We start from the raw sequence: 26437 nt of genomic DNA on the forward strand, positions 1-26437 counted from the left end.
AGGGGCATGATGGGGCATGTCCGACCTCCCTTCTCATGGCTAGTAACTCAGTTTTAGGGTATTGCCTTTGCCGAAAAGGGTGCATTTAATCAGCTAGTGGAGCTGATCCTTAAGATTTTATAGTTCACACCTACTTTCACCTATTAAAAATTAAACTGAGAAAGTGTGAATGCTTAAAAGAGTTTATTTGAGCAAATAGTAATTTGTGAATCTAGAAGCCTACAAACATGGTTTGTGGTCTTGGGGCCACTGGAAGCGCTTGAAGGAAAGGCTTTTAAAAGGTGCATGAGGAAGCAAACTACATTCAGTAGTTGACTGGGTACAGTTATGTAGTGGCCTTATTTGGACTGTCCACATGGCTACTTTCTGATTATGCAATCAGAGCTTTATTGGCAGTTTGTAGTTCGCCTAAGTTTTTTTTCCCTCTAAGTTGTAATTTATGGGAAATGCATTTGAGTTAGAATTAGGTGTCTGTACATAGGAACCCAGGACATTACAGACACTTCAGGCTAATTGCCCCCTGTTTAACTATTTTAATGCTTTCTAGGGGGACTGATTTTCCTTACATTTTCCAAAAGTATGGCAAGCAGTGTCTCAGATCCAAGACTCAAATCCAGTTTTCCCAGCCTGGCTGTTCTAAGTCCTGTTGGATATCATAAATTTTCAGTTTCTTCCCCACGTTCTCAACTTCCTACTGCTGCTCTCCAACTCATAACATTGTCAACTATTTGACCTTTATTTATTTTTCAAACAGATACAGTATTTTAATTATTTTTTTTCGCAGTGCTGAGGGTGTCTCTTTTTAAATAACTTTTCTGTTTCTGAATATTTCAAATGTAAGGAAAGCAGACAATAATCACCTGCCACTCTCTTGTAAAATATCTTTGTGATTCTATTCTTTTTACCTTCCCTAGGCACATACACCTTACCAGACTATCTTTATGTTTTGGTTATCCTTTGGAAACTTTACAGGGTGAAGTGTCCTCAGTCATCCTCCTGTCTTTTCCGGGTCCTTGTTTCACAACTGTTTGGGGATGGCCCAAGATTCCCCCAGCAGCCGTGTATCCTGGAGTATCTAGTGAATGTCTGCCCTGTGTCATCTCCTCCCAGAGGACAGCCTGAGGATTGGGGTAACAGCTGCCTGCTCTGGTGCTGAGAGGAGTCTCTTGTACCCTTCACCTAGAAAGCTAATCCCTTAGGACCTTAAGGTTTTCTTTGCCCAAGCTGAGCTTCCGTTCCATGTGGGTACATTGGTGTTCAGCCAATAGAATGCTGGTATTGAAAGGAAAGTGAAGAAATGACTCTTGCCCTCTGAATTCTTTCATACTTTTAAAGGGAGAAAAAAACTATCCCAAAAAAGGAAAACCCACCAAAATGAGGCAGTACAAGAAGCTGCAAAGCAATTTGCACTTCAGGCACACAGAGGCACAGAGCAGTGTCTCCTGGGCTGTTGGTCATTGAGTCCTTCAATGAGTAGGATGGGAGTGGGAGGATTTCTCAAGCGACAGCCGACTTGACACTGGAGTCACACATGCCTGTGCTGTAGTCAGCACCCCCTCCCTAGACTTTTTACCTTGAAAGGATTTATTTTTTAACTGTAAAGTGCATTTTATCAGCAAAGGCTGACAGATAATAAAATATTTTCAATGACGCAAGAAAGAGGTGACCTTTAGTGAAAAAAAATCTAGTTTTGTATTTCATTTGTTAATAGTTCTTACTTACCCTTTTTCTTCTCCACTTTGAGGGTTGTCAGGTTGTATGATCTGTTCTATTTTGGGGTGATATCAAATACTATCCCGGGGCTTACCTTTGGGAATGCTACCGAGAAGAAGAAATAGGGAAAATATCTCTATCATTATGGCTGCAGAAAAATGGATACATTTCCACAAGAAAGTGTGGTAGATAAATTGTTGAAGTATAAATATTCACCAAAACATCAGTTTCTCTCTTATGCAGAGTGGAGAGTTCTTGACAGTGGACAACTATGTTCTGTGTCCTGTAATCTGAATATCAGCATTCATAGGTAAATTTTATGTGACAGGACTTGGCAGTTACTAGAAGTGTTCACATATGATTCATTGTTTGCTAAATGATTTGTTATAGAAATAATTAAATGACATCTTTATTATCTGAAAGTGATAGATATTTTTGCTTTTCCTATTGAGATGTGAAGTATAAATCTTTTATACTTTTCTTCCCTTTTATAAACATAAACACTGAGTTTGAGTGATTTTGCTGGATTCTTCAAACACTGGCTATTTCTCATTTAAAACTAAGTGAATATCCTTAACTGGGAAGCAGAGACCTGGGCTCAGAGACTCAAGGCCAAGGTCCATCCTGATCTAGCAAAATGAGGCCATCGAAGGGCCAGTTAGTTCTTCCTGGCAAGCTTCCTTGGCAGGAGCCCTTTATGCTGAAAGAAGCTACAGATTCTGGGAATCCTGGGATCCACAGGCAGATGTGGTTGGGGTTGGGATGGGAGTGAGGCTGTGATGCCCTTTCTGAGGGTGTAATTGTTATTGTCCTGGGGCTGTTTTTAGATATTATCAAATAAAATAAATCCTACTTTAAGCTAAAAGTAATTTTATTCTAAAGTAGTATTGCTATAGAATAAAAGCACCAACTATAAGATCTGCAAGAATCCTGCTGTGAATTATGGAACACTTAGTACCTGACTCGCAGGGTATTATGAAGATCAACTCACACAATTTGAGTTTCCCAGCACAGTGCACTGTAGCATACTTGTTAAGCACAAAGTACGTTGTCAATAAATACTGCATTAACGCATGTGCACATGTTGTTTTCCAAATGACTTCCTTAGATATAGTTGCCTTTCTAGCCTCTGTAAACTTTAAAGGACCGACAGAAAATGTTGGTTCATGATGGTAACTTGTGGTCTTCAGTTGGACCAGAAGAATTTATGTTGTGATAAGAGTGTTGAGTGTACGGGACTCTGTGCTATGTCTGCTGTCTCTAGATGAGTGCTACTGGTGACAGGTCTGGGAAAGCAACATCAGCATTCACAGGGAACTTGTTAATGAAGCCAATCCATGAACTCTTTTCACTCCTGTAGAATCACATTACTTAGACTCGGGCCTAGACACCAAATGATTTCTGTGTAGATTGAAGCTTGAGAGACAATGCTCAGCTAAGTGGCTCTCAGCCCAGGCTTCCAATTATAATCCAGTGACCAGTTTGAAGACATACCATCCCCTGTGCCCTCCCTACAGATTCTGGCTATTTGTCTGGGTGGGAGCATCCATGTGGTTTTAAATAAGTGCCCATGTGATTCTAAGATGAGGACAGGGTTAAGCATGTGGGCTCCGTGATCCATTCGGGAGAGATGAGTCCAGCCTTTTTTCCAAAGGGAGGTCACAGTGCCTGCTCTGCTTGGGTTTGGCGGTGGTGGGTCACTGTGGCCCATATTCCCATTGCTGCTGCAGAAATTGCTGGTGCCTGTGGCAGGGGAAGGCACCTGATGACATGAAAGGAGAAACTCACACTTTCATCTTTATGTAAGATCTCATTGTTCCAGTATCTCTACGGTGACAAAATATAGATAAATGCAGCCTTTTCTGCACTTTATGGTTCTTCTGCCTGTGGGTGTGGTGGTAGCAGATAAAGGGGTTGTGCTGATGCCTTGAAATGCATATTCTCAAGATGCAGCTGTGATTTGTTCAGTCTCGCCTGAGAAGGAATCCTAGAGAAGCAGGAAGAGGAGAAGAAATGGCTGGTTCTCAGGTAAGAGTCTCCCAGGGCAGGGTCTGTGTCCTACTTTACTCCTAGAATGTCATGTATTTAGGACTTGCAAACTGTTGTTTCCCTACTTCTGAGGTTTCTGCCTAAAAAGATTGGCTCAGTTACTTTTTTTCCCCTTTCTTCTTATGATTTCCAAGGGGCTCTTTAAAATCCTTTTCCCCTACACACCAGAGCCTTCTCTCCATTCTCAAAATCCAGGCTTTTTATATGCTAAGAACAGTTCTTACCATGAAATTATGACCTGCAATATTAAAAATGTTCCCTTTTGACAGATCAACATGGGAAGGTGTGTATACACAAGATTCCTCTTGGGCATAAGGGTTGGGTACTCAGATACTAGTGAACAAAGGAAATATATGCTGTTGAGGTTCTCTCTAGATGCCCCATCATCTCCATTCCAAATAGAATTTAAAAATACACACTTATGGCTGGATGTGGTGGCTCATACCTATAATTTTAGCACTTAGGGAGTCCAAGGCAAAAGGATTGGTTGAGATCAGAGGTTTGAGACCAGCCTGGGCAAAAATGAGAAATCAGGTGGACGTGGTGGCATGTGCCTGCAGTCCCAGCTACTCAGGAAGCTGAGGCAGGAGGATGGCTTGAACCCAGGAGTTTGAGGTTACAGTCAGTTATGATGCCTCTAGCCTGGGCAACAGAAAGAGATCCTGTCTCAAAAAAAAAAAAAATGCGTATTTAAAGAGGATGACGGTAATTGCCAAGGTAACTCAGAAAGTTCTGAAAAAGAGACTAATTAGAAGAGATGTGCTCTCTAGGATGTTAAAAAAAGACTATTTAAATACACTACTGGAGATTACAGAACATGAGAAATAATATGTGGTTTGAACTTTGTATAAAACTGATATTTTTCATGATTATGTTCAGATTATGATTCATTTTTTTTTTGGCCAATAATCTCACAGCAGTGATGTATCCTGTATACATCAGCACCTCATGCCAGTTTGCCCTCCTACAGTTGATGTTCATTCACTTGGTTAAGGTGCTCTCTGACAGATTTCTCCACTATAAAGTTAATTATATTTTAGTTTATCATGAAGAAGTTGGGGAGTTTTAATGACTCATGTTCATAAATTATCACATTAAATCTGGAAGCTCCCCTTTCTTAGTTTCTCTTTGCTTATAGCTTGCATTGAGAAATGAAGGTTCTCGTCTTTGTTTTTTGGTCAGACAAATTAGGATAAAACTCAGGCTCTTCCACTTACTGTATGTTTGACACAATATTCTTTTTGAACCAGAAGAAGTTGGTTGCATTGCTGAGGAGTTTGTTAGAAATGCAGAAACTTAAGTTCCACTCCAGATCTGAATCAGAATGTGCATCTTAATAAGATCTCCAGTTCACTGTAGTACACATTAAAATTTTAGAAGTAGCCTTCTAACTCACCATGACTTCCTTCTGAGAAACATATAGAGCTTGTTGTGTGTGGTGTATAGGCCACTCAAAAATGTATATTCCTGTGTTGATGCCCTTATTTTTATACTTTGTCGTCAAGAAAAGTACAGTATCTACACTTGTTTTGTGGATCTTTTTGTCATCCTCTGTCCTCAGAGTTAGAGAATACATTACAGAGTATTCCTATGTTAATTATTGGATAATTCCACTCATTCATATATGTCAGAGGCAGGTCTTTTCACTCTTATTTTATATTCAATCAAATTAAAAATGCTATTCATGACTACTTGGTAAATACGTGATTTTTTTCCCCAGGGATTGCTAACATTCAAGGATGTAGCCATCGAATTCTCTCAGGAGGAGCAGGCGTGCCTGGATCCTGCTCAACAGAATTTGTACAGGGATGTAATGTTAGAGAACTACAGAAACCTGGTCTTCCTGGGTGAGGACAACTTCCCTTTAAGATTCCTAATGTACCCTTAGGGTTTCATTTTCTTTCCTTGTGAAATTTTATTTGGAGTTTCTGATTTATATGAATGAGTTTCATTTCCCTGCTTTCAGTAGAAACTTCGAAGCTTCCTGGTGTAGAAAAAAATCTTCGAGATGTTTTATCTTGAAATGAACCATCCCCTTTCGTGAACTGATCTGTATACTTCACTGTAGTTTGGTGGCAAGTCTGGAAATTCAGTGGTATAAAACATTATTAGCCAGACCTTAAAATACAATTTTTATCACGAATTTTTAATTCAGTGATAAAATTCAGTAGTACTAAGGATGGACAAATTTAAAATATTTTCTAAATATTCTAATGTTCTGTCAGGAAACAGATTTTGAGTTTAATTTTTTTTACAATCTTCTATAATGTTCTCTCTTCTGTACTGAGCACAGTACTACATTGGTAATTGGAAAATCCTAGCAAGAGTTAAGTTATTTTTTTTCTAATAAAATAGGTCTCGTTGTTTCTAAGCCGGACCTGATCACCTTTCTGGAGCAAAGACAAGGGCCCTGGAATGTGAAGAGACATGAGACAGTAGCCAAACTCCAGGGTAGGTGGGAGCGAAGCAGATGACACAGATGAGAGGTCCAAAGATCTAATCAGACTGTAAAATGTGGTGTGGGAAGCTGTGCTTCAAAAGAAATGATTTCTGAGAAGCCTGGATTTCTTTCCTGTGCTCTCCTGTGCTGTCTGCTATCCTATGCTCTAAAATTCTCTAAGGACTCTACTTCCTTTCAGTGACCTTCCTTCAAAGTTATAGTAAGAGCCAATGTCATCTTCATGGCCTATGAGGGACTGTATTATCTGAGTGCTGTTCCATTTCTTTTGAGGACTTAAGAATATCTGTGCATATTTTTAAGGAACTCTATATTAAACCTTTTTTTATGTTCCCTTTTGACATCATCTGAAATGTGTATGAGTATTGGTATTATTGATATTTGCTTCAAAAATCGTAGGAACATCAGTGACAGACGTACATTTTCTGCTTTATCATTTCCTATCAAATGTAGGTTTTCATTGTTATTTTGCAGAAATGTATGCTCAGTAATTTTATCAGAACACTAAGAATCTCTCAAAATGTAAAAAAATTAATGCTATCTTCAAAATTTTTTTTAGTATGAACTGAAATTAACAATTTAAATTCTATATTTTTATATTTCTCAACTATCATATAGTTTAGTATAAATACTCACTTCCTAGATTTCTTAAATATACTATGTCATTGGGGATCACAGAACATTGCTCAGCATATATTAAACTCCCACTTGTGATCTTATATTTTTAGTAACTGATTTTATAAGTTTCTCTTGTTTGGTATGAAGCTTACCTTGACTGTATCATTCATATATATACCTAAGTGTGTGTGTGTGTGTGTGTGTGTGTGTGTTTAACATATAGATTTGTATAAATATATATTGTATACAGTGTAATGACTTGATATTTATAAATTTTATAATAATTAATACAGTGAAGTTAATGAACACGTATCACCTCACATAGTTACTTTTTTGGTATTGAGAACATTTAAGGTCTACTATCTTAGCAAATTTTGGGGAACAAAATACTATTATTATAGTCATCATGCTACATATGAAATACTCAAAAGTTATTCATCTTACAACTGAAAGTTTGTACCCTTTGGAAAGCATTTTTCTGTTTTTTCCACATGCATGCTTTGCAACCACCTTTGTATTCTCCAATTCTGTGAGTTCAACCGTTTTAGAATCCTCATATAAGTGAGAACATGAAGTATTTGCCTTTCTGTTTCTGACTTATTTCACTAAGCATAATGTCCTTCAGGTCTATCATGTTGGGTAAATGGCAGGATTTCATAATTTTTTATGGCTGAATAATATTCTGCTGTGTATATATACCGTATTTCTTTATCCATTCCATGTCCATGTCCACAAACATTTAGGTTGTTTTCATATCTTGGCAATTGTGAGTAATACTGCAATAATGTAGGGGTATAGATATTTCTTTGAGATTCTGATTTTATTACATTTCCTTTGGTTATATACAGAGAAGTAGGATTGCTGGATTGTATGTTAGATTTATTATTTTTTTTCTTTAAAGAGCCTCCATACTGGTTTTCATAATGAATCACCAATTTAAAACTCAACAGCAGTGTACTGTATTTCTTTTTCTTCATGCCCTTGTCAACACTTGCTATCTCTCGTCTTTTTAGTATTAGCTATCCTAAGAGGTGTGAGGTAATGTCTCATTGTTTTCATTTGCATTTGCCTGATGATTGGAGATGTTGAGCACCTTTTAATATACCTTTTGGCCATTTGTAATGTATTTTTTGGAAAAAAATCTATTTAATTTTTATTTTTAATTGAGTTATTATTATCATTGTTGTTTTTGTCTTTGATTTGTATGAGTTTCTTTTATATTTTGGATACTTTATCAGATACATGGTTTGTACATGTTTTCTTCCATCCTATATGTTTTCTTACTTTATTTTTTTTATTGTTGTTTAGAAGCTTTTTTGTGTGATGCAGTTTAACTTGTTTATTTTTGCTTTTTTGCTGTACTTTTTGTGCCATATTCAAAAAATTATTGCTGAGACCAACATTGGGAAGATATTCCATGTTTCTTTTATGATTTGTAAGGATTCATGTATTTCTTTTGTCTTTATTTTGAGTTAATTTTTAGGTATGATGTGAGAAAAATGGTCTAATTTTATTCTTTTTCTGATGGTTTATTGAGTTTTTCTACCATTAAGTATTAAAGAGACTATGCTTTCTGTATTGTGTGTTCTTGGTGTCCCTGTCAAAGATTAGTTGACCTTTTATGCCTGGGTTTATTTTTAGGCTTTCTCTTTAATTCCAATGGTTTTTGTTTCAGTTTTTAATGAACATATGATCTTGTTTTTACTAGTATATTCTTATAAAAATAGTTTGAAATCTGAAAGCATGATGTTTTCAGCTTTTTCTTCCTCAACATTGCTTTGATTATTCAAAGTCTCTTGTAAATTTGTATGAATTTTGAATGATTTTTTTCTCTTATTGTGAAAAGTGCTGTTGGAATTTTGATAGAAATCACATTAAATATGTAGATTGGTTTGGATAATATGGTATTTTAACAATATTAATTCTTCTAATACATAAACATGGGCTATTTTTACATTAGTTTATGTCTTTTTTATCAATTTATTTGTTCAATGTAAAGATCTTTCACCTTTTTGGTTAAATGTGTGCTTAGAATATATTATTTTGATGATATTGTAGATTGTTTTCTTTCTTTTTTAAATCAGATTGTTATTAGTGTATGGAAACACAACTCATGTTTCTAGGTTAATTTTATATTCTGTTAATTTACTAAGTTTATTCATTAGTTTTAACAGTTTTTTTGTGTAACATTTATATTTTTCTATATATAAGATTATGTCATCTACAGTGACATTTTTAGTTTTTTGTTTTCTTTTACTTTTTTCTTTCCTTTTGGTTGGCTCCCCCCCCCCCCATTTTCCTGCCAAATTGTTTTGCCTAGGACTTCTAGTATTACGTTAAAATAGAAGCACTGAAAGAAGGCAGAATATCAACTTGCATTAGTGTCTGCAATTTTTATAAACTGGTTTTAGCAGGTAAAGATAGTCTCTTGCTGATTCCTCAAGCTGATGGAATCTCTTCTGGGAGTGCAGTGGAGAGGGGTTCTAGCTTGGTCACAAGGCTGCTGCAAGCCTGCAGTAGCATCTAGCTTTGGTGAGCTTGTTACCAGGAGCTTGGGTGGCTGCAAGTCCTGTCTTATTTTTGTGCAATACTGTATTGCCTTCATGACTTTGATCTGTAGGGCGGGCCCTTGGGCAGGGTTCTGCAGTTGGATCCACATATGTCAGACCTGATACGAGGTGTGTGGGTGAGTGTGGCTCCCAACTGAGTACCTGGGAGGGTTTGTTCAGGTCATTCTATGGGTCCCTACGTGGACAGAACTGGCCAAGGATGGCTGAAACTGAGTCACAGAACTGCTTTAGAGACCACAGGAAAAACCAAAGTCTGCAGGCCTGCTTCCATGGTTATAAATGGGCATTTTGCCCCAGCTCTCTGGATGGCAGGGCCACTACCAGACTGTGGCTGGGAGGAGTAGAAAATGGTTACAGAGTAGCTTCAGAATTCTCAATGGGACCACACTGGGTGGACCGATTCCTGTTCTGCAGTCAAGAACAGGGGTTATGAAGTTTGACACCTAGATTAGGGCCTGCTTTCTCAAAATGCCCTGTCTTGATCTTGGGCTTTCATGGGGTTCTAACTTCTCCCTGGCTCCCAAATGTGTCATAATGCACTTTTGTCAGTGAATGGCTGGCAAATTATAGATGCTGGGGGACATATACAAGTGAGGGATTTTCTATTCCTCCTTCTTGCCGATGCCACTCTCCTTATATGTTTTCACTTTCTCATTTGTTTTGTTTCAAATTTGTCTGTAATACAGATTCAAACATTCAAAACAATGTGCTTGAATGTATACATTGTGGGAGAAGTAAATTAATAGTCACTCCATATTTATTAATATGTCCACTTGTGAGTTTAAGTTTACTACAGGTAAAAGAAATTATTAAGATTTTCATCCACTTTCCTCAACCTGTATGTAAATGATAATGTGATTTATTCCCAAGTGTTCATTTTACATAGCAGTGATTCTTATTATAAATTTTATATTTTTTCTTTACTTAGAAAAGTAAATCACATTCTTTGAGAATAAAAAAAAAAAAAGTAAGGTTTTTTTTGGCTTCCAAAGCCTGGATTGCAGCCTTTTTATTTTGTGTAAGAATAGTGTCCATATATTAATAACATAATAAAACATTATCTTTAGTGTTTTTTTAAATGCTTATTCATTAAAAATTTCTCATTAGAGCCTTTTAGTAATGATCGTAATGCATTTTCTATAATATTTTACTGCCATACACTGCATGCCAATGATTCAAAATTCCTCTTCCCTATGGGTGCACAGTCATAGCTGAACATTGTAGTTATCTAGAAAATAATTATAATAGTACATCAATGTTGCATAGAGAATTTTATGGGTAAATGTTTCTTTTATTTTTGTTTTACAATACTGTATTTCTGTATTTTCCTTTTTATGGGGTAGTTTCCCTGACATTAATTTATTCTGTTTTTGGTTTTACCTATTTATTATAATTTTCAATAAAAATTCAATGTGAGAGTTATTTTAAATATGAATCAGGCATAGGTATATTACAATTAAATTATATATGTGTTTGTTTGTGTCTATAAATATGACTCCAAATTGTTCATGGCTTCTCTTATATATTTCTTATTTTGGCTTGTCAATGGTTGTTTTATTCTGTCTGGATGAGTAGCATGAAAATATTCTTAGTTTCACCATGTGTTTATTGATGAATTTCTATTTTCTTTGTGTGAGAGAAACACTTGTGATTTGAAGGTAATTTTTGCAAAGGTTTATAACTCTGCATCTCTTTTAATTATCATTTTTTAAAAAATTGTGACAACACATTAACACAAAATTTATCATCTTAAATCTTTTTAATTTTAAAGTACAGTAATGAAGTATATTCACATTGTTATGCCAAAGACCTCCAGAGCTTTTATATCTTGCAGAACTAAAACTCAATACCCATCAAAGAACAACAGCCCATTTCACCCCTTTTCCAGGCCTTTCAAAACACCATTCTCCTTTCTGTTTTCATTAATTTGGCCACTTAATATATCTCATATAAGTGAAATCATACACTGTCTATCACTTTGTTACTGGCTTATTTCAGTTGACATAATCTCAAGGTTTGTTGTTATCATAGCCTGTGACTACATTTTTTTAAAGCTGAATAACACTGCTTTGTATGCATATGCCATATTTTCTTTAACTTCATCAGTTGAGGGACATCTGGGTTGCTTCTGCTTTTTAGCTTTTGTGAATAATGCCATAATAAACATGAGTGTACAAATATCAATTTCAAGTCCTGTGTGTAAACTTTGGATACATACTCAAAAGTGAGATTGCTAGATCATATGATAATTTCATTTTTAATTTTTGAGGAACCTCCATACTGTTTTTCATGGTGACTGCATCATTATTCCCCTCAAAGGTACCAATTTCCCTGCATCCTCAACAGCTTTATTTTTTGTTTGTTTGTTTTATTGTGGCCATTTTCATAAGTGTGAAGTAATACCTGATTTTTTTTTCTTAGCTGTTAGAAATATTGACCATCTTTTCAAATGCTTTTTGCTCATTTTTATATCTCTAGAGAAACAACATTCTAATCCTTTGTCCATTTTGTAATGAAATTATTCACTGACTATTGTTTTTGAGTTTTAATCATTGTTTACAAATTCTAGATTTTTTTTTTTTTGAGACAGAGTCTCACTGTGTTGCCCGGGCTAGAGTGCCGTGGCGTCATCCCAGCTCACAGCAACCTCAAACTCCCGGGCTCAAGCGATCCTCCTGCCTCAGCCTCCCGAGTAGCTGGGACTACAGGCATGCGCCACCATGCCCGGCTAATTTTTTCTATATATTTTTAATTGTCCAATTAATTTCTTTCTAATTTTAGTAGAGACAGGGTCTCGCTCTTGCTCAGGCTGGTTTCAAACTCCTGAGCTCAAACAATCTGCCTGCCTCCGCCTCCCAGAGAGCTAGGATTACAGGCGTGAGCCACTGCACCCGGCCAAATTCTGGATATTAATTCTTATCAAATATGTAGTTTGAAAATATTTTCACCTTTTCTTACAGGAAATTTTCACTTCACTAAATGTTTCCTTTGCTATGCAGAAGTTCTGGAGTTTGATGTAGCCCCAGTTTTATGTTGTTTTCTTTGTTGCTTATGTACTTGATGTCAAATTCAAGAAAACAGTGAAAAGATCAGTATCATGATCTTTCCCCTATATTTCTTTCTAAGAGTTTTTTTTAGTAATATTTCTTATGTTTTAAGTATTTAATCCATTTCAGATTTTTTTATATGGTGCATGGGAAGGGTTTACCTTTTTTTCCATGTAGACATCCAGCTTTCAACACCATTTGTTGAAACTGCTCTCCTTTCCCATTCTGTGGTCATGGCAATCTTGTGAAAGATAATTTGATCATATACTCAGAGTGTATTTGTGTGCTATTTATTCCTTTCCATCATCTATTTATTTGTCTTTGTTCCAGTACCACATTAGTATTTCTATAGCTTTGTTTTGAAATCAAATTAATCACATCTTCTATGTGATTTTTCTATTTATTGTTGAAAGTAGGGTGTGAAGTCTCCTACGATCATTGTGTTGCTATGTATTACTTGCTGCACTTTGTCCGTATTTGATTCATATATTTCAGAGCCCTAGCTGTGTGTGTGTGTGTGTGTGTGTGTGTGTTTGTGTTTTATAGATTTTTGGCAAATGGACACATTTTACCATCATATAATATCAATATTTGTCTTTGTGGCAGTTTTTTGACTTAAAGTGTATTTTTTCTAATTATGGCCACCTGACCCTCTAATGGTTATTATTTGCATGGAATATATTTTCTCATCCTTTTATTTTCAGCCTATTGGACTCCTGAGAGGTAAAGCGAATCTTTTATAGGGAGCATATTTTAGGGTCTTGTTTGTTGTTAATCCATGCATCCATTTTATTTCCTTTCATTAGGAGTATAATCTATTTATATTTAAAGTAATTACGGAAAAAATGAAGTTATCATTAACATTTTGTTAGTTCTCTGTGTTTCTTGTAGCTATATTTCCCCCATGTCCACTTTTAGTGCCTTTATTTTTGTTTTGTTTTGTAGTGACAGGCTTTGATTTTTTTCTCATTTCCTTTTGCATACCTTCTATAGGTATCTGTGATCACCTCAAGAAATAAAAATTACATGAAACATTTTAACATATTATAATCTTACAACAACTTCACTTCTATTGAATAAAAAAACTACCTCTTTACATTCTACCACTTAATGAGTGTCACAAATTGTAACTTTTCATATTGTATATCTATTACTGGAGATTTTTTCACATTTATTTTTTTAATTCTATTGCAGAATTTTAAGGCTTTATTGACCATCTTTATATTAGCAGAGAATTCTCTGTGTGTGTATAGATTTACCTTTAACAGGGAGCTTTGTATTTTTATGTGGTTTTATGATGCTATCCAGCATCATTTCATTTTTAAACACAATGGACTCCCTTTAGCATTTCTTGTAGGGATGTCCTATTAGACTCTTATCAGATACATTTTCTTCTAACCCATGGGTTACTTTTTTTTTTTTTTTTTTTTTTGTTCTCGTTGCTGTGCAGGAATTTTAGTTTTATATAGTCTCATTTGTTTTTATTTTTCTTTTTTGCTTTTGTTCCATGTGCTTTTTTTGGTGTGATATCTAAAACATCATGACAAGAAATTGTCCCCTATTCTTTCTTCTAGAAGTTATATAGTTTATGGTCTGACAATTGGTGTTAACTCATTTTGAGTTAATTTTTCCACAAGTATTCAATTTTATTCTTTTTCACATGGATAGCCCTTTAAGCATCCTTTATTGAATAGATTACTTTTTGTTTATCTTGGTGCCCTCATCAAAGATTACTTGACTGGGTTTATTTCTGCCTTCCCTTTTCTGTTTCATTGGTCTATGTGTCTGTTTGTATGTCCGTACCATACTTTTGATTACCATAGCTTTGCGATAGTTTCTTCAAGAAGCATGATGACTCTATCTTTGTTCTTTCTCAAGGTCATGTTGGCTATTTAGGGTCATTTGTGGTGACATAGAAATTTTAAATATTTTTCTGTTTCTGTGAAAAATGCCATTGAAAATTTAATAGAAATTGCATTGGACAAATTTTGTTTTGTGTATTATGACCATTTTTATCAATATTTTTCCAATTTATGAACAAGGGATATCTTTCCATTTGTTACTTCCATTACTTTTATCAGTATGTTATAGATTTTACTGAACAGATTTTTCTCCTGCTTTGTCAAATTGAACCATAATAATTGCATACTTTTTGGTGCTTTTGTAAATGAAATTTATTCCTTAACTTTTTTCTGAGATGCTTTATTGTTAGTATATAAAAATATAAATGATTTTTGCATGTTGATTTACTGGTCTACAACTTTACTGGGTGGATTTATTAATTCTAACTTTTTTGGCTATAGTCTTTAAAGTTTTATATATAATCACCTCATGTCCAAGCAGAGAGAATTTTACTTCTTCATTTCTGATTTAAATATCTTTTTTTCCTTACCTAATTGCTCTAGCTCAATCTTCCAATACTATGCTGAATAAAATTGGTGAGATTTGGCTTCCTTGTCTTGTTTATAATACTAGAGGAAAAACTTCGACTGTTTCACTGCTGAGTATAGTGGTATCCCAGGGTTTGTTATATATGTTGAGATGCATACTTTTTAATGTATCTTGTTTTGAGTTTTTATCATTTGAGTGTGTTTTAATTTTGTCAAATATTTTTATTAAAACTTTTGAGATGATTATATGATTGTTATCCTTTATTCTGTTATGGTGTATTGTATTTATTGATTTGTGTATGTTAATACATACTTGCATCCCAGGGATAAGTCCCACTTGATTATGATGTGTGATCCTTTTAAAATGTTGTAGAATTTGGTTTCTAGTATCCTGTTGAGAACTTTTTCCTGTATCTTCATCAAGAATATTGGATTGTAGTTTTGTTTTTTTTTTTTTGCTTGTTTTTTTTCCCTTGTAGTGTCCTTATCTGGCTTTAGCATGAGGGTAATGATGGTCTTGTAAAATGAGGGAAGTTTCCTCCCTTTAATTTTTTGGAAGTGTTTGAGAAGGATTGACATTAATTCTTTAAATGCTTTGAGATTTCCTTTTTGGGGGATTTTTATTTATTGCCTCAGTTTCCCTTCTCATTAGTCTGTTTCTTTTTCTTTTTCTTCTTTTTGAGACAGAGTCTCATTCTGTTGCCCAGGCTAGAGTGCTGTGGCATCAGCCTAGCTCACAGCACCCTCAAACTCGTGGGCTTAAGCAATCCTCCCGCCTTAGCCTCCTGAGCAGCTGAGATTACAGACACGCACTACCACGCCTAGCTAATTTTTTGTATTTTTAGTAGAGGTAGGGTCTCACTCTTGCTCAGGCTGGTCTCGTACATCTGATCTCAAGCTATTCTCCCACCTCTGCCTCCCAGAGTGCTAGGATTATAGGTGTGAGCCACCTCACCCAGCCCAGTATTTCCATTTCTTTATGATTTAATCTTGGTGGAAAGTTTGTTTCTAGGAATTGATTTATTCTAATTTATCTAATTTGTTTTCATATAACATTGACAGTAGTCTTTTAATGTCTTTTTTATTTCTCTGGTATTGGTTGTAATATTTCTCTTTCATGTTAATTTTTTGAGTCCTCTGTTTTTCACCCCTTGGTCAATCTAGCCAGAAGTTTATCAATTTTGTTTTCATTTAAAAATATAAACAATTAGTTTTTTGACCTTCTTGATTGTCTTTCTAGTCTCCGTTTAATTTCTTTTTGCTCTAATCTTTGTTGCCTTCATTATGTACCATTGGGATTATTTTGTTGTTTTTGTTCATGTTCCTTGGGGATTAAAATTAAATTGTTTATTTAAGGTCTTTCTTTTTTTCTTAATATAGGAATTTATCACTATTAACTTCTGTCTTAGAACTGCTTTTCTTTCATCCCAGGAATTCTGTTTTTTTGTATTTTCTGTTTCATACGTCTCAAGGAATTTTTTATTTCTCTCTCAGTTTCTTGTTTGACTCATTTGGTTGTTCAGGGATATGTTGTTTAATATCCACAGATATATGAGTTTTCCAAATTTCCTCTTGCTATAAATTTCCCGCTTTATGCCATTGTTACTTAAAAAATAAACTTGATAAAGTTTTCAATTTCTTAAATTGAATAGACTTCTCTTTTTTTTGTCCCACTTAAATGATCTACCCGGCAGAATCGTCCATGTGTTCTTGAGAAGAATGTGTATTTTCATATTATTGAGTGGAATGTTATTTGTATGTCTGTTGGGTCCATTTAGTATTAATATCCCTATTACCATATTTCTGTCTGTTTCTCCCTACAGTTCTGTTAGTATTTACTCTATTTTTAGGTGATCCAGTTTTATGTGTATATGTATTTTTAATTGTAATATCCTTCTGACAAATTAACCTCTTTATTATTATATAGTAAACTCCTTTGACTTTTGTGAGAGATTTTGCTTGCAAGTCTATTTTGTCTAATATAAGTGTAATCCAATCACTCCTGTACTCTTTGGGTTTTCATTTTTTTGAAATATCCTTTTTCATCCTTTCACTTTTACCCTATGTTTCTCCTTAAATCAAAAGTGAGACTTTGTAAGCAGCAGTAATAGTTGAATTTTTAAAATTTATTCAACCAGTCTGTGCCTTTTTTATTCAGTTTTCTGCTGCTGCAACAGAATGCCAAGGACTGTGTAAATTATAAAGAATGGAAGTTTATTTGGTTCATGATTCTGGAGGCTGGGAAGGCTAATAGCATGACACTTGCATGTGGTGAATGTCTTTTTGCATAACATAACATGAATGAAGACATGAGGGAGAGAAAGGGTGTATGCCAGTGAGAGCTCCTTTTATGACAAACTCTCAAGATAACTAATCCACTCCTATGATAAAAACATTGATCTATTTATAAGGGCGCAGTCCTCACAGCATAATCACCTCTTAAAGATCCCACACCTCTTTATTCCATAACAGTTGCAATTAAATTTTAACTTAAATTTTGGAGGCAACAGTTAGTCTATAGCAGTATCTTTTTATTGGATTATGTAATCTCTTTATATGTAAAGTAATTATTGATAGGCAAAGTCTTACTATTGTGATTTTGTTGTTTTCTGTCCATTTTATATTTCCTTTGTTTCTCTCTTCCTTTTGTGCTGTATTGCTTTCTGTTTTGTTAACTTTCGTGTTTTGTCTTTGTTATTATATGCTTTGGTTACTTTCTCTTTTTATTTTGTGTACCTACTACAGTTTATTTTTTCTAGTGGTTATCATGAGACTTTCATAAAAAAATATTATAACAGTCTGGTTAAGATAACAATTTAACTTCTATGCATAAAAAAATTTGACAACTTTCTTCCCTTCCACATATTTTATGCTATATATATTTTATAACTTTTTATATTGTATATCCATTAACAATTTATCATATCTATACTCATTTTTAGTACTTTTGTTTTGTAGCTTTTATACTGAAGTTGAAAGTGATTTATGCACCACAATTACAGTTTTAGGGTATTGTGAATCTCACTACATATTTAGTATTTCCAGTGATACCTTTATGTTTTTGTATTGTTAATTAGCATTTCATCATTTTAACTTGAAGAATTCCCTTTAGCATTACTTGTAAGATAGGTCTAGTGATGACAAATTACATCAACCTTATTTTTGTGTGTTTAAGATTGTCTTGATATCTCCTAAAGGACAGCTTTGTTGAATACAATCTTCTTAGTTGCCAGAGTATTTTTCTACTCTTCTTTTAGCTCCTTGAATACATTGCCTAACTCCTACCTGGCCTGCAAAGTTTCTGCTGGAAAATATGTTGGTAATCTTATAGATGGTAATCTTACAAGATGTTTCCTTGTACGTGAAAAATCTCTTATCTCTTGCTGCTTTCAAGATTCTTATTTTGTCTTTGAATTTTGACATTTTAATTATGTCTCCTGGGGCAAAATTCTTTAGATTTTTCTTCCTTTAATTATTTTGAGCTTCATGAAACTGTATGTCAACAGTCTTTTGTAGAATTGGAGAGTATTGAGATATTATATCTTTAAGTAATCATTTTTTTAGTCTCTCTTTTCTTAAAATCCTAGAATGCATATATTTGTTCATTTCACGATGCGTTATAGGACCCATATGCTTTCTTCACTTTTTCATTTTTTCTTCTTATCTGCTACTTTCAGATAACCTATTTTTGATTTACTGATTTTTTTTTTTTTTTGAATAATTTAGTCTCTTTTTAAAGCTTTCAATTTTTCAGTTCTACAGTTGTGTGCTTCATCATCAGGGTTTCTGTTTGGTTTTTTAATGGTTTTTATTTCTCTATTAAAATTCTCATTTTGTTCATGCATTGTTACATAAATCTTTTTTGTTATCTGTGTTCTTTTTATCTCATTAAGATTTTTAAAGACGATTATTTTAAATTCATTGTCAGCTAGTTCTCCGATATCTTATTTCTCCAGTTCTTTGCAGATGGTTACTGAAACTTCATTAATTTCTTTGAGTGGTGATCATGCTTGCCTAATTCTTCATCATTTGCGTATTCTTGTTTTCATGTCCCTGAATCTAAAGGATTTAGCACCTTTTCTAATAATTACACACTAGTTTCAGGAGTTAATTATCTTCTCCTAATAATGGGCTAATAAGATTTTAACTGAGATTGCAGTCAATTGAGGTTAGAACCAGATCCCAAGACTGCTATTGGGTCTTCAGTGGATTACATGAGTGGCAGACCAGTTACAGAGCATCAGGCAGTCACGGTCCTGTCTGTTCCCTGGGAAGACTGAAGTTTCTTCAGAATCTTGATCAGTAAAACTGGTGCTGAGACAAGGACTTGCAGTTATTTCTTCAGATGGTGTGCTGATGAAATGGATTTGAAACAGGTTTGACTCCTCGTGAGTCCCTGGGAGTACTCTGACACAGTCACTGGACAGGTCTTTGGGTGGGCCTGTCTGATCCCTGATCACAGATGAGAGAGGCTAAAACTGATTCAGAGGGCTGCTGCAGCTGAAACCAAAGCCTTTAGATTTGTCTCTGCATTCATAGCATGTTTCCCTCCAGGTTTTTAGGTGAGTAGGTCTGCTCCCAGACCCTGGCTGACAGAGAAGGGAGCTGAGTTACAGGAGTGCTTAAGATTCACAGTGAGACTAATGTTTGCAAGCCTGCTTTTATGGACACACATATATGTGCTTCTAGACAGCTCCCAGATTAGCCAACCTGCTCCTGGAACTGTGGCTGCATGCAGCTAGAGCCAGCCACTTTGCAATGTCGTTTCAAGATCCACATTTAAGTCAAAGTTGGTTGTCCTACATCTAGGGTCACAGATGTATGCTTCTTCTTGAAGATTACTGTATGGGTGGAGCTTTTTTTCAGAGCATGGATAAAATGTGAGGAAGGTGGTTTAAGGCTGATTCAGGGACAATCAATAAGATCAAGGTCATCAGGTCTCTCACCTGAGACACAGGTGGGTATGAATCTTTCTAGATATCTTGGCAGATGGTGCTAATGGCAACACCAAGACAAAATAGGCTATAGCTAGGGCTACAGTGGGATGTGGCCACTTTTTATTCTGTAGCTGGGACTATGTTCAACAAACCTGTCACATGGGCAAAGACCTGCCCTCTCTAAATGGTCCTATTTGGTCTTGGGCTCCACCAGGCCATCCCAAACTGAGACCTGAATCTTAAAGCTCTCAGAAAAGCAGTGTTGTTTTGGCATGGATGCTACATTATAGTGTGGGGGTTACAGGTAAGGGACCTCCTGCTCTGTTATCTTGCTTATGTTCTTTTCCTGTATGTTTCACTTTTTAAAATATATGTCAAAATTGTCTGTGATTTTTAGATCCAAAAGTTCTGAAATGAAATGCTTAAATTTACATGCTATGTAAGAATTGAATTAGATTATTAGAAGGCACCACATTTATTTAAATGTTTGGATGTAAGTTTAAGTTTACTGGATGCAATAAGGAATCATTAAAATTTTATCTATTTTTCTTAGCCTACATCTAAATTATGGTATAATTTAATCCAAAATGTTTATTTTTTTCAGTAATTCTTATGATATTTCATAACATTTAAGTTGTTCCTTTATTTAAAAACATAAAACTTTACTTAGCTTCTGAAGACTATAGTCATTACATGTTGTGTAAAAATAGCATCAATATATTCATAAAATAATAAGATAGATTTTCTAGATTTTTTTTAAATGTTTGTTTGAATTTTCTTATAGGAGCATTTTATTAATGATTATGATGCATGTTATGTGAAGTTTTCTTGCCATATATTGAAAGGCAATGATTAAAGTGGCTTCTCTTCATAGATGCACACAATTGAAAATTGTGGATATGTAAACGGTTATTTTTCAATAGTATATCTTCGTTGTATTCAGTATTTTTTGCATAAAATTTTTCTTATTCTGGCTTTCAATTCCATATTACTATGTTTCTTTTTTTAAAGTGTGTTTTATTAGGTCAAATAATTATATTTTTGCTTTTTAACCTTGATATACTTGGGATGATCATTTTCAACTCTGTGCACTTAGAGACATGTGATGTTCAATTTATATATAAATTTAGCATATAACTGTGGCCTATAAAAATATCTGTGTGTTTTCTGCTTGTATAAGTATTGTCCCTATGTTGTTCATGACATATGTTGAATATTTCTTTTCTTTGTTGTCAATGATTATTTTTTCCTGTCTAGGTGAGCAGTCAAAGAAACAGTTTTAAATTCATAATCTAATTATTATTTGAATCTATATTATGTGAGAGAAACACTTTTTATTTGAGGGTAATTTTTGAAAAATTTGAAACTATATCTCTTCTAAATAGTCTTAAATTTTTAATTGTGGTGAAAAACATAAAATTGTCATCTCAAACATTTTTAAGTGCATAGTTTAGTGGTGATAAGTATATTCACATTGTTTGGTAACAGGTTTCTATATCATTTTTAACTAACAAAAGTAAAAGTGAACACCCATTAAACAACAAATTGTTCTTTCCACCTCTCTCCAGGTACTAAAGAATACTATTCTATCTTTGTTTCTATGTGTTTGACTACTTCAGATATTTTATATCAATAATCATACAGTGTTTGTCTCTTTAAATGTCTCTTATTTTACTTAACATAATGTCCTCAAGGTTTATCCTTATGTACTCTATTGTGTGTGAAGATGTCTTTTTTTAAGGCTCAATAGTATTCCATGATAGGTATATGCCCCATTTTCTTTGTCTACTTATTCATAAAAGGACACTGGAGTTGCCTCCAGGTGTTGTCTTTTGTGAATAATGCTGCAGTGTACATGGGGATGCTAATAGCTATTCCGTGTTCTGGTTTAAGTATGTTTGGAATATTTTGGATACGCTGATGTGGTACAATGTATATATTCTTGATTTTGTTGCCTGATTTTTTGAGGTTATGTCCAACAAATTATTGCCAAGACCAATTGTCATGATGTTTCCCTCTTACATATTTTTAAGGATTTTTACAATTATAGGTCTTATATTTTAGTCTTAGTCCATTTTGTAAATTGATGCATTATAATTGCATGTATTTATAGAGTTCAATTTGATGTTTCTATATATGTATGTTGTATAATAATCAAATCAGCATATTTAGTGTATCTACTACCTCATGCATTTATTATTTCTTTTAGTAAAAATATTCAAAAGCCTCTCTTGCAGCTATTTTGTAATGTACAATTTGTTACTGTTTAACAATACTGTACATCATCGTCTTACTATGCAGTAGAACAACAGCCATGTTTCTTTGTTTCTTTGATGTATTGTGATTTTTGTTGAGAGTTTGGTCGTTTTAAAAAGAGCTACCTATCCTATCCTTTGTGGAATGGCTTTATATGGGAAAACCTGACACTATTCAACCACACTAAGGATTTCTTCAACCTGTTAGTAATATGTGCTTTCTCTGGACTACTGTTTATTTTTGCATTAAAAAAGAGTTTGTTTTCTCTAGAAAGCATTTACTTTCTTGCTTCCCTTGGCAAATGTCATTGGTAGTGCAGTGTCTCTGTAAAAGCATTCTTTTTTTCTCAGTGGACCCGACCTGTAATTTGAACTATATCTCTATTCCCTTTAACACTTCATATTAGAGGAAGCAATAACCAATCTTTAGATAGCCCCAGAAAAACTTAGATTCTTGGACACATGTTTCATGCTTTCCTTTGTTTCCTGAAGGAGAAACAAGGAATGTAAAATTTATTTACTTTTTTTTCTGATTCCCCTCTGCTGTGGCACACAAATGTAATGAACTTTTTCTTAACTTGTCTCTTCTTGGCTTTGTACCCACTGGGGGTACCCCAAACCCAGTTGGTTTTTCTTTAGCATATTTGTGTTAAGTTCATACATCAGCGAAGAAACAAGGGCCTCAGATTTTTTATTCAACCATTATGATGTTCTCAGCTTGGTATTTTACGTATTTTTGTTGTAAAGTATATTCACTCAAATATAGTAGTTGGAATTAATTTTTTAAAAAATTTTTTTCAGGTATATTTTCTCATTACACCCAAGGTCTGTGGAAAAAGCAGTGCATAGAAGCTCCATTACAAACAAGGACATTAGGGATGTTTGGGAGTTGTGGCCCTGAAAATATATACTTAAAGAAAGACTGGAAAAGTGAAGATGAGTTTGAAAGGCAGAATGGATGTTATGATGGACACAAAAAATGTAGGACACCTACCTCTAATGAAAACATCACTGATGGAAAATGTCAAAAATGTAAAACATTTTTGAAAAAATATCAATTTGTGTCCATAACTTTTGCTGAACCACATATTTCTGTAAATAAGTATCAATATCAACTTTTGGAACATAAATTTTATCTGAAAGGAAATTTGGAAAATCTAAATAGTGACAATGTTTGTGTTCCAAATAATAATTTGAACCAATTGAAATGTAGAATTGGATTAAATGTTCAGTCAAATATTTCTGAAGATCTGAGATTTAAAAATGAAGGGAATATTTCTCTATGTGATCAAGGTGATGAGTCATTTGTTAAAAGTTTATTATACTTCCACCAAAAATATGCCAAAATCTACAACTTTGATCAGTACAGGAAGGTCTTTACCCATTCATCATTCCTTAAGCAATATCAGGGAATAGATAATTGGAGAAGACATTACACTTATAATAAAACTTCAGTGTCTGTTAGCCAGGGTGCCACCCTAAATTATTACCAGGATATTTATATTAGAGACAAAAATTATTCATGGTATAAGTCTGAGAACACCTGTAGCCAAGGCTCTAGCCCTAAAAAACATCAGAAAAGTAATTTTCCAGAGAACCATTACAAATGTAACAAATGTGAGAAAATCTTTCATCAATATTCAAAGCTTATTTTCCATCAGTGTATTCAAATTCAAGAGAAGTCTTATGAATGTAATAAATGTTTAGAAGCTTCTACCAAGTCATCAAATCATAATCAGCATCAAAGAATCCATTTTGGAGTAAATGCATACAGATATAATAAATGTGAGAAAGTCTTTAGTCAATCATCAAGTCTAAAAAAATATGAGACAATTCATACTGAGGAGAAACTCTACAAATGTAATGAATATGGCAAAGTTTGTAACCGTATCTCACAACTTAGTCAACAGCAGAGAATTCATACTGAAAGGAAACAATACAAATATAATGAATGTGGCAAAGCCTTTAAACGTGGTTCACATCTTATTCAACATCAGAGAATTCATACTGAAGAGAAACAGTACAAATGTAATCAATGTGGCAAAGCCTTTAAACGACGTTCACATCTTACTCAACATCAGAGAATTCATACTGGACAGAAACCCTACAAATGCAAAGAATGCAGCAAAACCTTCAACTCTAGTACACATCTTACTCAACATCAGAGAATTCATACTGGAGAGAGACCTTACACATGTAAAGCATGCAATAAATCTTATACTAGTTCTTCAAGTCTTATTCAGCATCAGAGAATTCACACTGGAGGGAAACCCTACAAATGTAATGAGTGTGGCAAAACCTTTCACTGTAATGCATATCTTATTGTGCACCAGAGAATTCATACTGGAGAAAAACCCTACAAATGTAAAGTATGCAGCAAATCTTATATTCATCATTCAAGTCTTATTTATCATCAGAAAATTCATACTGAAGAGAAACTTTACAAATGTAAAGAATGTGGCAAGTCCTTTAACTATAAATCATATCTTACTGAGCACCAGAGAATTCATACTGGAGAAAAACCTTACAAATGTAAAGTGTGTAGTAAATCCTATAGTCATTCTTCAAGTCTTATTCAGCATCAGAGAATTCATACTGGAGAAAAACCTTACAAATGTAAAGCATGCAGTCAATCTTATACTCAGGCTTCAGGTCTTATTCGGCATCAGAGCATTCATACTGGAGAGAAACATTATAAATGTGAAGAATGTGGCAAAGCCTTTTACCATAGTTCAAATCTTAGTCGACATAAAAGAATTCATGGTAGAAAAACTCTATAGGTTTAATAAATAAGGAAAACATTTTATCAAAAATATAAAACTTAGAAATTGCAAGAAAGACCATAGAGAAAGAAACTTTACTGATGCCATAAGGGAAATATTTAATTAAAACTCATCTAATTATATCAAGAGATTCACAGAAAAGAGGACTAAAATAGACACTTTGAAACTTTACATGAAATGAGAATATTTATTATAGAAAATAATCCAAAGTCAAAGCAATGACATAATTCATTTGTTTCAAAGGAGCAAGAATATTGATATTTGGGCAGGCATAATTATAGTCAGTCAATATTTTGTATTTAAAGTATTTGAGTTGTTTGAAAAGCAAGTATTGTTGATATAACATAACCCTCAAATCAGTTGATGCTATGCCTTAATCTCTTGTGTTTATATGAAAATATGCGTCAGAACTACTAGACACCTATATTAAGTGTACATCATTAATATCAATTTTATCATGGATGGATAATGAGAAATGTGAAATACATGAAGAAAATCTAGGGAAATGTGCTCTTTGTATTTGAATTATGTAATAAAAAGTGATGCATGTAAGCCTATGGTACACATCAAGAGTATTATTTTTCTGTATCAAAGAAAGAGAAACATTCTGCATTTTCTAAATAAATCATTTACTACTTGCTCTCCAAGTAGTAAATTCTGGTCAGTTAGTTAATATATTGAGATGCCTTTACAGTAGAATGAAGTAAAATACTTGAGTATTATTTGATGTGATAGAAGACGTATTAGAAGAGTTGAATACTATTTCATGTAATAGCAGCAAATACATCTTCATTGGTATCAGAGAAAAACAAAGATAGTTTCTGTGTGGAATGTTATATTTGATGTCAACTTTCACTAAATAGCCCTATTCCTTTAAAAATGGAGGAATCATAACTTTAATATTAACATATCAGAAGACAAATAATACTTCTGTAGTTCTTGTAACTGTACTTTAACCAATGAGCATAAATGGATTTTCAAATGCATTTTTTAGGCATTGTTTGAAAATAATTTGTTTTAATTAATAAAAATAACTTTTTCAATGTTTTAACACTGATGTGTAATGAATGCAATGCTATCATTTTATCTGTCTTAAACAATCCCATCATATCCAAGATTGTGGTAAACAGATATAAATAATATTTTATTTGGGTATCACAGTGGAATGATTAGTAATCCCTTTTTACTTTTCTCATGGAATTAAAATTCCTATAATTCAGAGAATATGTTTCTCATAGTTACTATTTGTATTCTTTTCTGCTCTTTGTATTTGAGATATTATGATTTTGTTTTTGTTGTTTTGGGTTTTTTTTTTTTTTTTTGGCGGGCAGGGTTTTTGAGACAGTGTCTCACTCTGTTGCCCTGAGTAGATTGCCGTGGCATCAGCCTAACTCACAGCAATCTCAAACTCCTGCGCTCAAGTGATTCTCCTTCCTCAGCCTCCCAAGTATCCGGGACTGTAGGTGAGTGCCACCATGCCCAGCTCATTTTTGTATTTTTAGGGGAGACGGGGTCTTGCTCTTGCTCACGCTGGTCTTGAACTCCTGAGCTCAAGCAATTCTCCCGCCTTGGCCTCCCAGAGTGCTAGGATTATAGGCGTGAGCCACTGCACCCGGC

General features: G+C 34.1%; 1 protein-coding gene across 1 annotated transcript; it reads left to right on the plus strand.

Moving 5' to 3' along the window:
* Window positions 1–3726: 3726 nt before the first annotated feature.
* LOC105825948 (zinc finger protein 85-like) lies at window positions 3727–24817 on the plus strand. The gene is made up of 4 exons (XM_012663852.1): window positions 3727–3741; window positions 5483–5609; window positions 6118–6213; window positions 23715–24817. The coding sequence occupies exons 1-4, from the start codon at window positions 3727–3729 to the stop codon at window positions 24815–24817; spliced, it is 1341 nt and encodes a 446-aa protein (XP_012519306.1).
* Window positions 24818–26437: the final 1620 nt, after the last annotated feature.

Source organism: Propithecus coquereli, unplaced genomic scaffold (genome assembly GCF_000956105.1).
Source record: "Propithecus coquereli isolate 6110/MARCELLA unplaced genomic scaffold, Pcoq_1.0 Scaffold838, whole genome shotgun sequence".
NCBI lineage: Eukaryota > Metazoa > Chordata > Mammalia > Primates > Indriidae > Propithecus > Propithecus coquereli.